Source organism: Monodelphis domestica, chromosome 1 (genome assembly GCF_027887165.1).
Source record: "Monodelphis domestica isolate mMonDom1 chromosome 1, mMonDom1.pri, whole genome shotgun sequence".
Lineage (NCBI taxonomy): Eukaryota > Metazoa > Chordata > Mammalia > Didelphimorphia > Didelphidae > Monodelphis > Monodelphis domestica.
The window spans coordinates 515,112,994-515,132,032 of record NC_077227.1 but is presented as its reverse complement, the minus strand read 5'-3'; the positions used below and the strand labels follow the sequence as shown (position 1 = coordinate 515,132,032).

Genomic DNA, 19,039 nt, shown 5'->3' with positions numbered 1-19,039 from the left:
CGGCTATGGGAGAGGTAGTGGGAAGGGGGGGGGGGGGGAGAAAATGATCTTTGTTTCCAATGAATAATGTTTGGAAATGACCAAATAAAATAATGTTTAAAGTGAAAAATAAAATTAAATTAAATTTAAAAAAAGAGAAAAAAACAAGATATTTCATAATCAGCAAAAAAAAATTGATTAAGCATCTACTATGTCTGTCTAAGGCACGATTGCCTTGATCTATCATTCTAGTTGTTATTAAAAAAAAAAAAGAATAAGATGTCATTCATTCTCAGAAAATCCAGGTTGGTTTCAGTGATCACTACTGATTTTTTCTGAATGCCTACAAACCATGTTTAATGAGATATTATGGAGCTGGCAAAATGATGATTATTATACTTTATACTAATGAAAACTCCTGCTAGGGCAATATAGAATGAAAGGTTGGATTGAATTTTGTTGATTCGTTTTTCGTTGGACTCTTTATGAAGAAGTTGATATATATATTCTTAATATCCTTTGTTTTATTTCATCAGGTGGTGCCCTCTCATTGTATCTTTGCTAGTAACACATCAGCTCTCCCAATTGGTGAAATTGCTTCTGTTAGCAAAAGACCTGAAAAGGTAAGTTTTACCCTTCCTAAGTTTCTAATTAGATTTTGTGGAGTTTAACAAATATAAATTGTGAAAAAACTGAAAACAGTTTACTTAGAGCTTTCTGCAGAAGATTTAGAAAATGAGTGGTTTGGGGATTATGAGTTTCCTAAAGGATGGGAATTATTAGTTGGTAACAGTGAGGTGTGATGTGAATATTTCCTAAAGGGCTTAAGCCTAGACCTCAAAAGGCACTGTGTGTGTGTACTTTCTTCTTTTAAAAAAGGAATCTTAAAATCTATACTAAGTATCAGTTATAAGGTGGAATTGCAGTAAGGACTAGGCAGTTGGGGTCAAGTGACTTGCCCAGGGTCACACAACTAGGAAGTATCTGAGACCACATTTGAAACCAGGACCTCCTATGTCCAGGCCTGGTGCTTTGTCCACTGAGCCACCTGGTTGTAAACTTTCTATGTACATTGTTCTGTTCTATAGTCATTATTTGCGTGTAAATCTTATTTCTCCTAATGAATTATTATTATTATTGTTAATCTGACTTGAGGGAATTGTCTTATTTCTTTTGTGTCTCTTGTAAAGTCTAGCAACATGCTCTCCACGTAGTAGGAACTTAATGTATGATTCAAGCTAAAGATAAAATAACATCTGTGTAATACTATTTTGTTTGTAAAAGACTTTAATACAGTTGCTGTATAAAGCAACAAACATGTTTTATGGGTTACAAAACAACTTATATACATTCTTACTTGGTCTTCACTGCAATCCTGAAATGGATTTAATTATCATGTCTTTGCAGATGGCTCCTAGAGCTAAATATCTAACTTTAATAACTCTCCTGAACACCCATTTCTATACAGATAAACATTCCAACAACAATTGAGAGTAAGAATTCATAATAAGATAAGAAACAAGTTAGGCATAAAGTCTAGGGTCATTTTAATGTAGGAACAGACAACTCTAGCAAATAATGATTCTTGAGTCATCCCTGGCTTCTAGGTTCTATCATATCATACTTTTACTCTGGTCTCTAGTGACTCTCCCTCTTGCCTCCCAAGTAAAGTTCAGACTCCTTTATTTGACATTCATCCTACTTTCTTAACCTCATCTCATACTATATAATCATAATAATTTGATGAGTAATCTCTGCCTGTTCTGCACTCTAACTTTTCATGGACTTGTTTATATTTTTATTCCATTTAATCTCCTACCCTTTCTTCCATTTTACTCTCTGCCTGTCTTTGAAAGCCTAATTCAAATAATGATCCCTTCAGGGATTTTTATACTGACCTCTTCTCTCCCAGATGTTGATGACCTTTCAGTTTGAAGTCCTTATATAGCACTTACTCCTTTTCTTATGTACTTATGTATTCAACTTGCATCTTAATCCCCCTGCAAAACTTTTAAGCTCCTTGAGGACAAGGATTGAATCCTTTCTAAGAATCCTTTTTATTTTCCTTTGTGCCCAGAGATATGTTCTATATTTTATAGGTTTTCAATAAATATTTGTTGAACTGAGTGTGAATAAGGGCTTCTTTTTCTTTTTTTTTTAAATTAATTTATTTAGTCAATTTAGAACATTATTCCTTGGTTATGTGAGATTTAAAATGGTGAAGGTCTTAAACTGTAGTGAGTTAAAATGGTGGAAGATATAAATTGTGATAGATATAAGAGAGGGTGAGTAATTTTGACCGCAGAAAATGTTTCACTACAGTGTCTTGGTTTTTAAATCAAATATAAGGTGGTCGCCAGGGAAATATTCCCAATTATTCAAATACCCAAGTCAACTGGGTTTTATAGAGATTTTAATTAATACAAATGTGGAATTAAAGAAAAGAAAGAGAGAAAAAGGAAATAAGTATGAAGGACCTTAAGCCAACATGGCCTAGACCTGAGTCTTAAGAGAGAGAGATCAGTCAGTCAGTCTTTTAACACCCACCACAAGGTCTGCCTAAGCAAGGATTCTAGTGACACCAGGCCAGCATCATCTCAGCTGCTTTCACCAGCTCCCTCCTCCATCTGAATGTTTCAGAATCAGTCCTTCCTCAATCTGAATGTTTCAGAATGAGTCCTCCTCAATCTGAATGTTTCAGAATCACCTCAGCTCTTCTCTGAGCTCTTATTTTTAAGGGCAAAATCTCCTATGTCACCTCCCCTAAGTTCTTCCATCTACCAATCACTGTAGATCTTTTCCAAAAGACAGCCCATTTTGAATTCACAGCTGAGTAGATTAATCTCTTTAGTAAGTCAGAAAAAAATGCAGCTGTGTCGACTAATTTCATTAAGAGAAAACCTCTGAGTAAGTTTTCACCTTTTAGGTCTAAGTAGTTTACAAGTTGCCCCACCTTTATAGGCACCTAGCATCCAATTGTATCAATTCCAAAAACAGGCATGGCTCAAAGAACTCCTTTCCTTTATAAGTATGGTTTTCAAGTACTTTCATTGTTTAGCAAGGAGTTTTCTGCCCTAAGGCAGTCTAAAGTAGGGATGGAGTAGGGATACTCCCATAGCAAGGAGTTTTCACATTCAAGTAGAGTTCTCACTATCTGGTAGGGAATTATTTTCAAGTAGGGAATTGGAGGATTCCTCAATGTGGAGTAAAATTTTTAACATTCATAAGTCTGTGAAATTTTAAGGTTTACAGTTACAAGTATCACAATATTTCCCTCCCTACCCTTCCCACAGCCAACACACAATTTCATTGGATATTACATGTGTCCTTGATCAGAACCTATTTCCATGTTGTTGGTGTTTGCTTTAGGATGTTCATTTAGAGTCTACATCACCAACCATATCCCTTCGACCCATGTATTGAAGCAGTTTTTCTTCTGTGTTTCTACTCCCACAGTGTTTCCTCTGAATGTGGATAGTAGTTTTTCTTGTAGATTCCTCCAAGTTTTTCAGGATCGCTGCATTGCCACTAATGGAGAAGTCCATTACATTTGATTGTACCACAGTGTATCAGTCTCTGTGTACAATGTTCTCCTGGTTCTGCTCCTCTCACTCTGCATCACTTCCTGGAGGTTGTTCCAGTTTCCATGGAATTCCTCCACTTTATTATTTATTCCTTTGAGCGCAATAGTATTCCATCACCAACAGATACCACAATTTGTTCAGCCATTCCCCAATTGAAGGGCATCCCCTCATTTTCCAATTTTTTTGCCACCACAAAGAGCGCAGCTATGAATATTTTTGTACATGTCTTTTTCCTTATTATCTCTTTGGGGTACAAACCCATCAGTGCTATGGCTGGATCAAAGGGCAGACAATCTTTTAGCGCCCTTTGGGCATAATTCCAAATTGCCCTCCAGAATGGTTGGATCAATTCACAACTCCACCAGCAATGCATTAATGTCCCAACATTGCCACATCCCCTCCAGCATTCATTACTTTCCATTGCTGTCATGTTAGCCAATCTGCTAGGTATGAGGTGATACCTCAGAGTTGTTTTGATTTGTATCTCTCTGATTATCAGAGATTTAGAACACTTTTTCATATGCTTATTAAGTTTTGATTTCTCTAACTGAAAATTACCTATCATGTCCTTTGGCCATTTATCAATTGAGAATGGTTTTTGTACAATTGGTTTAGTTCTTTATAAATTTCAGTAATTAGACCTTTGTCAGAGGTTTTTGTTTATGAAAATTGTTTTCCAATTTGTTGCTTCCTTTCTAATTTTGGTTGCATTGGGTTTGTTTGTACAAAAACTTTTTAATTTGATGTAATCAAAATGATTTATTTTGTATTTTGTGATTTTTTTCTAGCTCTTGCTTGGTTTTAAAAATCTTTCCCTTCCCAAATGTCTGACATGTATACTATACTGTGTTCACCTAATTTGCTTATAGTTTCCTTCTTTATATTCAAGTCATTCACCCATTATGACTTTATCATAGGTGTGAGGTGTTGATCCAAACCTAATCTCTCCTATACTATCTTCCAATTTTCCCAGCAGTTTTTATCAAATAGTGGGTTTTGGTCCCAAAAGCTGGGATCTTTGAACTTATCATAGACTGTCTTGCTGAGGTCACTTACCCCAAGTCTGTTCCACTGATCCTCCTTTCTGTCTCTTAGCCAGTACCATATTGTTTTGATTACCACTGCTTTATAGTATAGTTTGAGATCTGGGACTGCAAGTCCTCCTTCCTTTGCATTTTTTTTTCATGATTTCCCTGGATATCTTTGATCTTTTGTTCTTCCAAATGAACTTTGTTATGGTTTCTTTCTAATTCAGTAAAAAAGTTTTTTGGTAGTTCAATGGGTATGGCACTAAATAAGTAAATTAATTTGGGTAGGATTGTCATTTTTATTATGTTAGTTCATCCTACCCACGAGCAGTCAATGTTTTTCCAGTTGTTTAGATCTAATTTCAATTGTGTGGAGAGTGTTTTGTAGTTGTGTTCATATACTTCCTGTGTTTGTCTCAGCAGATAGATGCCTAAGTATTTTATATTGTCTAGGGTGATTTTAAATGGAATTTCTCTTTCTAATTCTTGCTGCTGAGATGTGTTTGGAGATATATAGAAATGCTGATGGCTTATGTGGGTTTATTTTGTATCCTGCAACTTTGCTAAAGTTGTTGATTGTTTTGACTAGCTTTTTGGTTGATTCTCTGGGGTGCTTTAAATAGACCATTATATCATCTGTAAAGAGGGATAGCTTGGTCTCCTCATTGCCAATTTTAATCCCTTCAATTTCTTTTTCTTCTCTAATTGCTACTGCTAGTGTTTCTAGTACAATGTTAAATAATAGAGGTGATAATGGGCATCCTTGTTTCACTCCTGATCTTATTGGGAAGGCTTCTAGTTTGTCCCCATTGTAGATGATGTTTGCTGATGATTTTAGATATATACCATTTATTATTTTTAGGAAAGGCCCTTCTATTCCTGTGCTTTCTAGTGTTGTATTTTGTCAAAGGCTTTTTCTGCATCTATTGAAATAATCATGATTTTTGATGGTTTGCTTGTTAATATGGTCAGTTATGTCGATGGTTTTCCTAATATTGAACCATCTTTGCATTCCTGGTATGAATCCTACCTGGTCATAGTGAATAACCCTTGTGATGACTTGCTGGAGTCTTTTTGCTAGTATCCTATTTAAGATTTTTGCATCTATATTCATTAAGGAGATTAGTCTATGGTTTTCTTTCTCTGTTTTTAACCTGCCTTGCTTTGGAACCAGTACCATATTTGTGTTGTAAAAGGAATTTGATAGAACTCCTTCTGCCAAATAGTTTGTATAATATTGGGATTAGTTGTTTTTTGAATATTTGATAGAATTCATTTGTGAATCCATCTAGACCTGGGGATTTTTTCTTAGGGATTTCTTTGATGACTTGTTCAATTTCTTTTTCTGATATGGGGTTGTTTAGGTAGTCTATTTCTTCCTCTGTTAGTCTAGGCAATTTATATTTTTGTAAATATTCATCCATATCACCTAGATTGCCATATTTATTGCCATATAATTGAGCATAATAATTTTTAATGATTGCCTTAATTTCCTTTTCATTAGAGGTGAGGTCTCCCTTTTCATTTTGGATACTATCAATTTGGTTTTCTTCTTTCCTTTTTTTAATTAGATTGACCAGTACTTTGTCTATTTTGTTTGTTTGTTTTTTAAGTACCAGCTTCTACTCTTATTTATTAAATCAATAGTTCTTTGACTTTTAATTTTATTTTATTTCTCCTTTGATTTTTAGGATCTCTTAATTTAGTCTTAATCTGAGGATTTTTAATTTGTTCACTTTCTAGTTTTTTAATTTACATGCCCAATTCATTGACCTCTGCTCTCTCTAATTTGTTAATATATGAATTCAAGGATATGACTTTCCCCCTGAGTACTGCTTTGACTGCATCCCATAGATTTTGAAAGGATATCTCATCGTTGTCATTTTCTTCAATGAAGTTATTAATTGTTTCTATTATTTGTTCTTTAACTGATTTTAGAGAATTGTATTGTTTAATTTCCAATTAATTTTTTATTTGCCTCTCCATGTACCCTTACTAATTATTATTTTCATTGCATTGTGGTCCGAGAAGATTGCATTTATCATTTCTGCTCTTTTGCTCTTGTTTGCAATGTTTTTATGCCCTAGTACATGGTCAGTCTTTGTGAATGTACCATGTGCTACTGAAAAGAAGGTATATTCCTTTTTGTCCCTATTTATTTTTCTCCATATATCTAATTTTTCTAAGATTTCATTCACTTCTCTTATCTTTCTTATTTATTTTTTGGTTTGATTTATCTAGTTCTGGTAGAGGACGGTTCAGGTCTCCCACTAGTATAGTTTTTCTATCTATTTCATCCTTAAGCTTCACTAGTTTCTCCTTTAGAAATTTGGATGTCATGCCATTTGGTGCATACATATTGAGTATTGATATTTCCTCATTGACTATACTGCCTTTTATCAGGATGCAATTACCTTCCCTATCTCTTTTAACTAGATTTATTTTTACTTTGCCTTTGTCAGATATCAGGATTGTGACTCCTGCCTTCTTTTTATCAGTTGATGCCCAATAGATTTGGCTCCATCCTCTTACTTTTATCCTATGTGTGTCTACCTTCCTCATGTGTGTTTCTTGTAGACAGCATATGGTAGGGTTTTGGATTCCAATCCACTCTGCTATTCGCTTGAGTTTTCACATTCAGAGTTATGATGACCAGCTGTGTATTTCCGAGCATTTTGATATGTACTCCTAGTCCTGCCTTTTCTTCTTTCAGTATTTCCTTCTACACCAATGTTTTGTTTTTAATCAGTCCTCCTAATTCCTACCCTTATTTTACTTCCCTTTTCTACCCCCCTCCCTTCTTATTCCCCCCTTATTTTCTTTAATTTATTTAAACTGCCCCCCCCCCCCAGATACAGCTGGGGATGTAGACCCTAAATGAACATCCTAATGCAAATACCAGCAACATGGAAATAGGTTCTGGTCAAGGACACATGTAATACCAAATGAAATTGTGTATAAGCTGAAGGAAGGGTCAGGGGAGGGGAGGGAGGGAAATAATGTGATTCTTGTAACCAAGGAATAATGTTCTAAATTGACTAAATAAATAAATTAAAAATAAATGAATGAATAAATAAACTATCCCCACCCTCTCCCTCCCTTGTACTGCTTCCCTCCCCACCATTCCATTTGTTACCCTTCTCCTTCCCTATAGGGCACAAATCTATTCTCTGCCCCAATTGATTGGATTGTTCTTCCCTCTTTGAGTCAATTTCAATGCACGTAAGAGTTGAGTAGTTCCTATTTCCAACCTCTATACCCTTCCGATGTATTGATGTTCTCCCCCCTCCCATCATGAGCTTCTTTGTGACATAAATTTACCCCCTTTTGTTTCTTTTCCAATTTCTTTTAGTATTAACCTCTTTTTTTAGCTCTAGTTGTATATGTATATATTATATATACACACATGTATATGCATTTATGCATACATATATCTATATACATAATTATGTCTTGGCATTTCATCCTATACAGTTTATCACTGTTCCCTCTAAGTGCAATTCTTCTAGCTGCCCAGATGATAATAACAATTTTTAAGAGTTACCAATGACCTCTTTTCTTGTAGGAATACATATCATTTTAACTTATTGGGTCTCTTAAAAATTTTTTGTTTTGTTTTGTTTTTCTTTTTTCCCTATTTTTTAATTACCTTTTGATGATTCTCTTAATTTCTGTGCTTGGGCATCAAATTTTCTGTTCAGGTCTGGTCTTTTCTTTACAAATGCTTGGAATTCATCTATTTTGTTAAATGACCATTCTTTCCCCTGTAAGAATATAGTCAGTTTTGCTGGGTAGTTGATTCTTGGTTGTAGACCTAGTTCCCTTGCTTTCTAGAATATCCTATTCCATGCCTTTTGGTCCTTAATTATAGATGCAGCCAGATCCTGTGTTATCCTCACTGTGGTTCCATGGTATCTGAATGACTTCTAAGCAGCTTGTAATATTTTTTCCTTGGTCTGATAGTTCTTGAATTTCTCTATAACATTCCTGGGTGTTGTCAGTTGGGGATTAAGTACAGGAGGTGATCTGTGGATTCTTTCAATCTCCACTTTTCCCTCTTGTTCTAGAATATCGAGGCAGTTTTCTTGGATAATTTCCTGGAGTATGATGTCCAGGCTTTTTCTTTTGTCATGGTCTTCTGGTAGACCAATGATTCTTAAGTTGTCTCTCCTCGAACGATTTTCTAAATCTTCTGTTTTGTGAATGAGGTGCTTCATATTTTCCTCAATTTTTTCATTTTGTTTTATAGTGTCCTGCTGCCTTGTGAAGTCACTTGATTCTAGTTGTTGTATTCTGATTCTTAAAGACCGGATTTCTCCCTGGCTTTTTGGTCATCCTTCTCCTTCTGCCTTCTCCTTCTGATTTTCTTTGGAGGTCATCTTTCATCTCCTTTGACTCATCTTTCATCTTCTTTGCCTCATCTTCAAGCTGGTTGATTTTGACTTTCAAGACACTATTTTCTTGTTTTAGTTCAAGTGCCTCAGTTTCCAGATGGCTTATCTTAGTTTTTAAGTTCTTTTCCCAGTCGGCTTCAGCCTCTCTTAATTGTGTTTTGAATTGTATTTTGAGTTCTTCCAGAGTCTGTATCCAATTCGCTAGGTTTTCTGTTTTGTTTTTTTTGCTTGGTGTTCCCTCATCCTTCTCTGTTGCATTTGCTCTTTGTTCATTGCCTGTATAGAAGCTGTCGATTGTAATTTCTTTTTTCTTTTTCTGTTGTTTGTTCATATTTACCCCTTCTATACTCCCTGTAGTTGCCTGAGCTCTTGCTTCTCTCATTTTTTGGTGGTTTTGGACTTTTCTTTCTGGCTCCACCCTTGGAGTTTTGTCAGTAAATCTCTCAGTGCAGTCTGTGGGGGAAGGGTGTTGGAGCTTGAGTTTCCCCTGCCTTCTGGAGGTTTTGATGGGATTAAGTCCAGCAGTGCCCTCTGAAGGCTTTGATGGGATTAAGTCCAGCTGGTTTGCTGGATGTGCCCTGAGGTCAAAACCTTGGGAAAGGGTGGGGACAATATGGAGTGTCTCTGCTGCTGCAACTGCTGCCCACTCTGAACTCTGCGTTTCTTCTTTATCTGCTTCCCCACTGCCTGTGTTGGATGCTCTGAGCCTGGCACAGCTTTGCCCGCAAAGTACTCCCTCCAGACCAACGCCTTTGCCCGCCCAGAGGTTCCAGCTTCTGCAGGAGGCTTAGCACTCTAGGTGGAGGAGGGGTCCAGGACCATCCTTCTTCCTTTCCCTTAAACTGGAGTGTTCTCAAATTCTGGCTTTAGGGTAGGTACCTTTTGAGTCCAGCAGGAGGTTTCCTTGGCTCAGTCTTGTTGTTAGGTTTGATTTTCAATCCCCTAGGGGCATTTAGTTTGTAACTTGTAAGGAAGGGTTTTCAGAGGTCTGAATGTTTGTTGCCTCTGCCCGCCATCTTGACTCCACCTCCAGGCTTATTTTTCAAATACTTTGGAGAAATGAAAGCTGAGTTTTAGAAAGAAGGGTACCTAAGTAATTTGTATAGTCAGTTCAACAAACATTTATTTGCTGAGGGCTTGTTTCATACAAAACACTCTAATAGATACCAAGGGGGATACAGAAGAACAAATACAGTTCCCTGCCTTTCAGGAATCTATAGATTAAAGGATTAATATGAATATAACACAATGACACAATAAAGAATGTAAAAGTCCTTTGGGATTTCAAAAGAAGGGAGAAATTACATATGGCTATAGGAAGAAAAGAAGGCTGCATGTCAATAGAACCTGGATCTTGAAATATGAGTAGCCTTTCATTTGCAGAGATGTTGACAAGAGGGAATTTTAGGCATGAGAAGACCCAGTAATAAGAAAACATATGACATGTTCAAGTAGCAGCAAGTAATACTGTTGGGACCCTGGGCACATAAGGTATATTGAGGAGAGTAGTTTGACTTAAGGCTAGAAACATGCCTGGAAGTCAGATTCCAAGAATGCCAAGGTAACTCTGGAATTTTATTTGATTGGCCCTTGTCCAGGAATTTGAGGAACATATTTTGAAAAAGTAGATTGGTGACCCAACACTTACCTTTGTTTCCCCAGCCTTTAGTAGCAAATGTTTTCAGTATAGATGGTTATATGTTAAGCCTCTGTCTCCAGAAGGGAAGTGAAAGAATAGCCCAACACATAACTTTCATTTTCCAGTGAGATTTATTGAAGCCTCTGGTCTGGGCCTCTTCTATGGCTTATAACAATAGTCCCTATGGCTATGCAAGTCCTAGTGCAGATAGAGAAGAAACTTAGATGACTCTTGTCTCTCTAGCATTTGCTTAAAGTTAAAAAAAATTATTATTATTCAGATTATAGACAAATTTGGCAAGCAAAAGTTCCAAATACCTTCACTAAATCTAAGCAGGAAAGTGAGCAAATAAAGGAACTATAAACAATAATACTGAGAACTTTTGGGTAAAAGGATCACAGTATGAGGGAGGAGAAATTACCTTTATCTGGGAAGATTATGGAATATTTTTGGATGAGGGATATAGACCCAAGCAATACCTTAAAGGAAATAAGGATTCTAAAAGCCAGAAGTGAAAAGAGAGCATCCTAGGCATAGGACATTTCCTATGGAAAGCAGGAAATGCCTGGTTGAGTTTGGAAAATAACTGTTCAGTTTGTCCAAAATATTGAGTGAAAGGAGTGATTTTAAATAAGGCTGGAAAGGTAAATTGAAGCTGAATTATAGCAATTATTCAGTGTTAGGTTAAGCAGTTTGTATTTTATCTTAGAGAGAAGAGGAAATCTCTGAAGGTTTTTGAACAAGGAGTGACAATTGGCTTATAGGTCAAGAAATTAGTAGCTGTGTAAAGGACAGTTTGGACAGAGGAGAGCCTGAAGTTAGAGAGACCAATTAGGAGGTAATTATAATAATCCAGGCCTAATCTAGGGTAATGGCTGTTTTGTGCATAAACAAAAGAGAACAGATTTGAGAAATTTCCTGGAGGTATAATTTACTTAACAATTTGGTAGTTAATGGGTTGGGGACAAATAGTAATAACATATTTGTATGGCATTTTAATACTTGCAAAGTGTTTTCCAAACGTATCTAATTTAAGCCTCTCAATAACCCTGTGAGGAAGGTACTCTAGGTGTTATATCCCCATTTTACAGATAAAGAAACTGAGGCTCAGAGAAGTTCAGTGACAAAGTCACACAGCTAACAAAGGCAGAAGCAGCATTAGAAATCAAATCCATTTTATCATGAGGAATAATAAAAGCAATTAAGAGTTCACCTTTGAAAAGCATTTTCAGTAAACTGGTGGGATTGGAATCTATATTGCATGGAACTGAGTTGGGAGAGGGGACAGAGTAGAATGGAAAAACATTAGATTGGATTGAGGGTATTTGGGTTCAAATCTGATCTCTCTCCTTCACTGCCTGTGTGACTTTGGGCAAATTAAACTCTTTGGGCCCCAGTTTCCTTAAAATGAGAGACTAGATAGAACTATATAACTGATCTTCTAAGATCCTTTCCAACTATTAAGACATGAAATGAAGTCAGCAAGTATAGACTCTTCTATGGAGGAGTTTAGTAACAAAAAGGATGAGTGGATGATATGAGAAAAGGATATTAAACTTGAAGGGATTTTTTCTTTTTTAAGGATAGGGACTACAGGCAGTTCTCATTTTACATAAGTGGACTGTTTTGTAGACCTCTACATGAAGCAATTTTTACATTAATGTGAATTTTCCCACAGACATGAGAAAGGGAGGAGAATGGAGAGGGAGAAAGGGGCCCCATGCCTAGGGAGGGAGGGAGCCAGCACACAATTCAAGAACATGTAGAGGCTAAGGACAAAGAAGTGAGAACAGAAGGAACATTATGCGGTCTGGCCAGCACAGAGAGAAGAACACAGGAGTAGACATATGGGACACAGATTCAGACAAGAAAGGACAGGTGACACACAGGATTCGGGGGCAAATACATGGTACCTCAACATGGACAGAAGACAAATTGTAGGTGAGTAGAGTTGGGCAAAGGTCTCCATTCTCAGCACTGGAGGTCTCAAGCCAGGTCCCCAATCTAGCCAACAGAGTACATCTGTTCTGCTTTCATTTGGAAGTTTTAAAAAAATTTTTGGTGATGGGGTAAGAGGTAATGAAATGCCAAGTCTGACAGGAGCAGAGAAAGAGAGCACAGCTGTACAGTAAAGTTAATATGGATGTTTTTTGGAATGCAGATTCCTTTCAGAATTCCTTATATAAAGTCAATTTTGTGTGATGTGAATTTATGAATAACAAAAACTATCTGTATTCTAGTACATTTTGGTTAGCCAGAAAAGGGGCCCTTTTAGGAGAGACTAAAGAGGGGACATTCCATCTCCTGACTCTTAACATTCACAGAAACTGTCTTCCTGGCATATTGCCCAGTAGGAAAAACTTTGTGGATAAAGGGGTTCCAATGAAGAGGTGGATTTGAAGAAGTCTCTATTTTAGTATCTCCCTTATTTGGTTCCCCCCCCCCCCCAGTTGATTTCATTGAGGCTGGGAGGGCCAAAGCTTTGGGTAGCCAAGAGGATCCTGAGATGAAGATGCCCTCTGAATGATGTCTTCCCAGGTAGAATCCCATTAGTCAATTGTAGTAGGTACAGATTAATCCTAAGGTGAAGGAAGCCCCTACCGTTTCCATTTCCAGATAGTGTCTCCTTCAGTTGACTTCAGTGGGAGAGGGAATGACCAATGCCTGTGTTAGCTTGAAGTTCAAAACTTAAGTAAGCCTCTGTGCTTTATCTAGATCTTCAAATGGATTTTTGATCTCATCAGGTTGGATGTTTCTTTCTCTGATGCAGATCACAATCCATTCATCCCTGCCAATCTCATGTGACTCTTGTCCTTGTCTTTCCAGTAAGTTTGTCAGGCAATCTGTACAATATGCAATGTATCTTCTTTACTTTTTCTATAAATCTTCAGAATGCCCATATAGCATTTGAGCCATGTGAACTACCCATCTTTTTACTTGTATATTCCCCAGAATAAAGTTTCAAAAGTTTCTTGTTATATGTGGCAACATATTCACCTCCATCAAATTTTACCTCTATTACACTTCCCAACTACTTTACTCTGATAGTAATTCTAGTGCTAGTCTTTGAAAGTGACTTCTCTTTTAACTATTGATGGGAACAAAATGGCCCTTAATGAAGAAAGATTTGGCTTCCAGGTGAGTGAGAATAGATCATACTTTTTTTCCAGCAGGCTTTCTGCAAATATACTAAAATTTTCACTAAGGAGCACACATCTCCACATCAAAGTTATTTGCCACATTAATCATCTTTAGCTGTCTCAGGCATTGATTTTAGTTTCCCTAAGCACCAGTGTATTTAATGCTTTTTATACCCCACTCTAGGTCATTGGAATGCACTACTTTTCTCCTGTGGACAAGATGCAGCTACTAGAGATCATTACAACAGAAAAAACTTCCAAGGACACAATTGCCTCTGCAGTCTCAGTTGGTCTCAAGCAAGGGAAAGTGATCATTGTAGTTAAGGTAACAGGATTATGTAGCTACATGTTCTGAAAAAGCATATGATCCTTCCCTTCAACTCCCAATAAATAATAATTACTATTATCATCAGAAATAATCACACCTTATGTGAATATATCGCTATATAGTTTGCCAAGCACTCTTGCATCCATCTCCTCGTTTGATCATCATAACAACCCTTTGGGGTAGACAGAGCAGCTATTATCTCTGCTTGGCAGATAAAGAAACTGGTGTTCAGAGGTTGAGAATGTCCCACAGTCATACAACTAGTAAGCGTTAGAATGTGATTAGAATCTAGGCCTTCTGACTTTTAGCCCTGTTCTATGATGATAGTGATAGGATGATATCCTGGCTTTCTTTGTAAATATGAATAGTCAGAATAGTAAATCTTTGGTATTATTTCTTCTACCTTGGCTGTCAAAATAGTCTTTGGTGTCCCTTCCAGCTATCTGTCAGATAGGGTAACTGACAAAATACCATGCCTGGGAAGCAAAACTACAGGTGAGTTCTTCCCCTGAAGAGTGTTTACTGCCCCTGCTCTTCTTGGAGGAAGTGTCTCTATTTTTGCAATTATTTAATACTTCAGTAATATCAGTTGCCAAGGTCCTATTGAGTTTTTATATTCTCTCATTTGGCAGGATGGACCAGGCTTCTATACCACCAGGTGCCTTACACCCATGATGTCTGAAGTCATCCGAATTCTGCAGGTTGGTGTTTTGGTGTTACCTGTTAAAACATTTCTGAGATAAACTCTGCTCCTTACTTCATCCTGTTGAACTTCAAATCTAATCCTAAACGTTACTATATTGACACAGGCCTAATGGGATTTAAGCTCCCTTTCACAGACCTTTTAGCACAACTTCATTCGCCCTGAGTATTGGGAGATCCACATCCTAATGTAGGAGAAATTGTTGTGCTTCTGAGATTACTCTGTATCCACTACAGAGTAACAGACAATTAGGCACAAGGTAACACTTCCCCTGCCTAGTACAAAGGCTTCTCCCAGTGAGATGAGCCAATCCTACCAACATATTCTAGGCACTTTACTGATTGTTGCTGTGGCCTCTTTTCTCCTTCCGTAGATTTCAGCCAGTGCTTGAAAAGCACAACAACTTTTTTTGCCTCTCCAAAGGCTATTTGCCCATCAGACCTGCTTATGGCACCTGACGTGCTTTGTGCCTTCTGTTCTCTCAGATGTGCACTTTGTCATGATGTCTCCTTCCTCTCTTTTCCAGGAAGGTGTTGAGCCTAAGAAGTTGGATAGCCTGACTACAAACATGGGCTTTCCTGTGGGTGCTGCCACACTTGTAGATGAAGTTGGTGTTGATGTGGCTCTGCATGTTTCAACAGCGCTGACCAAAGCCTTTGGGGAACGCTTTGGAGGTGGAAACATAGAACTGCTGAGACAAATGGTCAACAGAGGTTTCTTGGGTGAGTGGCCCTAGAGAACTCTGCCTCCCAGAAGTTTCCCAAGGAGTCTCAGGTCAAAGGAATTTCAGAAGACCTAAATGGAGTAGACTGGCTGTTAAGGGTAAAATCAAGGACTGAGTAAAATTCTAAAAATTATTCCATAAGAAGTTGCTTTTAGCAGTCACTCAAAATCAGCCTTTGTCTACCTGGCTATACTAAACTGCTGTACAATTATTCTTTCAGGCACTTTGATTTGCCATCATCTGATCCACGTACCAAATAGGCTGGCATTTACATTGCACCATAGACTTGTAAATGCTTCTGTAATCTAGGCCAAAGAAGAGGCATCTTTAAGTTTTGCTTAAAGTCTTTAGGTGTGAAAAAACAATCTCTAAACATACAAATGAGAACTTAAAGATTCAGTGCAGTAGATGAGAGTGAGGCACATCAGATAGACGGCTTGCACTGGACAAGTTACCAAACAGCAGCAGAACCAGGAAGAGAACTTTGATGCCTTAGAGGCCAACTCTTTGCTTTAGGATCCAAAAGAATTTAAAATATCCTAAAGGCAACATCTCTTATCTAGTTATTGTGTTATGAAGCTCTAGAAACATCCTTCACTAGCTGCTGTTCCCCAAAAGGAGACTGGCTTTCTTTGGTTAGATACAAATTCAAGGATGGAAAGTTAGAATAGGTACCATCTAGCTAGAGCATTCAAATTTTATGCTTCTTATATACTTAACATGTTGTTTTTGTATTATTTGTGTATATGCCTTCCCTCGCCTGCTAGATTAGTTTTATATATTCTTTAGCACCCAGAACATTTTTTGCACATAGGCACATAAGAAATGTGAATCATCTATCATCTGGTCTTCTCGGGAGGCCAGTAGAACAAGGATTCAAGTAATGGCCTAAGAATTTAGTGATTCTTTTTCTTAATGCTTCCTCTAGGTCGCAAGTCTGGAAAGGGCTTTTACATCTACCAGGAAGGAGTGAAGAGCAGGAGTTTGAACTCTGCCATGAATGAAATTCTGTCAAATATGAAGGTGTCTGCTCCAGCCGAAGTGTAAGTCAACTGGGGTGCCCAGGGTGAAAATGTATTTCTCTATCTGAGAAAACAATCATTTTTCTCTATCTCCCAGTGCCTAATTGTATAGTTGTCTACAGTTTTTATCTTTTCTTACCTTCTGTCTTAGAAATTGATACTAAGTATCAGTTCCAAGACAGAAGAGTGATGAAGACTAGGAAACTGGAGCTAACTGACTTGTCCAGGGTCACACAAGCTAGGAAGTATCTGAGGTTATATTTGAACCCAGGACTTCCTGTCTTTAAACCTGGCTCTCTGTCCACTGAGCCACCTAGCTTCCCCTGGTTTTTCACTTTTTTACTCTTCAGACACTTCTACATAGTCTAATTTGGATTCTATATTATTCAAAAAGTATGTATTATCAATCCATCCCACTGATGCAGACCCAAGTTAAGATTTCTACTCCCGAATCTGAACAGAGAGAGATACTGGTCCCCCTAATCTATTCCTATGGGTAAGAACCCAGCATTTGCAATGATACTGTGAGTAATTGGCAATTGGGCAACAAAGAAGTCTTTATAGTGTTTTAGGCATTTATGACCCCCTCTGCTGTGTTCTGCTTTCCTATTCCTGGTAGAAGGACCTACAGAAAGATTGGGGGGCAGGTGGAGGGGGGGGTCAAAACCTTTACCTTGTCCTAGAATCAACACTAAGTATCAATTCCAATGCAGAAGAGTAGAATGGGCTAAGTAGTTGGGATTAAGTGACTCACTCAGGGTCATATGACTAGGAAGTATCTATGGCCAGAGTTGAATGCAGGATCTCTCATCTCTTGATTTGGCTCTCTATCTGCTAAGCCACCAAACTGCCCCAAAAGTGGGGCTTATGAACAAGTCCTCTTGTGTCAGAAGCCCTGAAGTTATGTTCAGGCCCTGAAGACACTAGTTTGGCACCAACCCTATGATAAAGGCTTGAACTGAATTTAAATTCAATTATCATTCCTCATTTGTATGCATTCATCTTTCAATCCCTTTGAATGAGATATTTCACAACCTAATTGCCTTTCCTGTTGGCAGATGTACCCCAGAAGAGATCCAATACCGAGTATTGACAAGATTTGTGAATGAAGCAGTCATGTGCCTACAAGAAGGTATCCTGGCTTCCCCTGAAGAGGGAGACATTGGTGCAGTCTTTGGCCTTGGCTTCCCCCCATGTCTTGGAGGTTTGTTCATGTCTTAAAGATTGATGATCTTGTATTGTAAATATTCATTTTGTTATTTCCCTCATTATCTGATAAACATTCTCTTTTTAGGTCCCTTCCGTTTCTCAGATCTGTATGGTGCTCATAAGTTGGTGGACCGGATGAAGAAATATGAGGCAGTCTATGGAAAACAGTTCACCCCTTGCCAACTACTAATTGACCATGCCAACAACCCTAGCAAAAAGTTTTATCAGTGAGCAGGCGGGGGTCTTCCCTTGTGCAAGACGTACACTTAACCTCTAGCTTGGAGGTAGTGTTATCTCCAACTGTGCAGTGTCTGGATTTGTCTGGGTAACTTGGTGGGAAAACACCCTCAACCTTTGCAGTCTAGCCCCTGGTTAAAGTGCCTTAGGTTCTAACCAACCTTTGGTGGCTCCCAGTTCTACCAGCTTTGAATTGGGTTTATTGTACTTCATTTCAGAAGATGGAACTCACTGTACTCTAGATTCTAACCCAAGTTGGTCCATACATCTAGAGCCACCTTTGCTGCCAATAACCTGCGAGGCCAATGGCAGGACTGATTCCTGCTAGAATGACTCACATCTAACAATAAAACCAAACTTTATAAGCCTCCCCACCTTCCTTTTCTCCTCGTTGAACCTCCCCTTTTGGTTAAACAACTGCTTCCTAGAGCCAACAAACACGGAATATTTTACTTTAAAGAAAGGTAGGATCCAGAAAACGCCTCAGATCTTCCATCAGTACCTCAAGGGAAAGGTCATGCAATTATGGCCATTCTTTTAATGAGCCCACAGGTATGTAAATCTGACTGTCCACAAATGTTCTTTGCACTCAGACTTTCCCAGCTACATCTCTGGCTCTTCATCAAACTGTGCATTCCTGCTACAGCTCTATTTATTGCTGCTCTAGAGAACTAAGGGAGAAGGGAAAGACAGGACAAGGATGAGAAAGAATGGAGCTCTTTTTACTGCCAAATTCCATCTCCCTCATTGTCCATTCTCCTCACTTGATTATCCTATGCCACTTGGTCTCTTGAAACAAGGAACCCCAGAGAAGGGCAAGTACTGGTGAGGAAGGTTTTGAATGCAGGCCTGGAGATGGACTCTTTGTCATCTAAGAACCAGCCTGGCCAGGTTTGGTGATGCTGACCACCAGCCTGCCCACATGGGGATGAACTTTCTGCTCACAGCTACCATTAGAGAACACTTAAGTCATGGAGGAGATGCTACCTGTACCAGTGGAAGAAGCCCCAACAACAATTAAATTGGATCTTTCATGCACTGGAGAAGAGCAT

The 19,039-nt window shown here is 38.1% G+C and overlaps 1 protein-coding gene across 1 annotated transcript in view; it reads left to right on the top strand.

Annotated features, from left to right (window-relative positions):
• HADHA (hydroxyacyl-CoA dehydrogenase trifunctional multienzyme complex subunit alpha) overlaps positions 1-18,357 on the top strand; it is a 65,290-nt gene extending 46,933 nt beyond the window's left edge. The window contains exons 14-20 of the mRNA XM_001380161.5: positions 516-602; positions 13,949-14,089; positions 14,725-14,793; positions 15,322-15,517; positions 16,448-16,562; positions 17,600-17,745; positions 17,836-18,357. Of these exons, the coding sequence (XP_001380198.2) occupies positions 516-602; positions 13,949-14,089; positions 14,725-14,793; positions 15,322-15,517; positions 16,448-16,562; positions 17,600-17,745; positions 17,836-17,981 (900 nt within the window). The 3' untranslated portion in view covers positions 17,982-18,357. The remainder of the gene's footprint in view (positions 1-515; positions 603-13,948; positions 14,090-14,724; positions 14,794-15,321; positions 15,518-16,447; positions 16,563-17,599; positions 17,746-17,835) is intronic.
• The last annotated feature ends 682 nt before the right edge of the window (positions 18,358-19,039 follow it).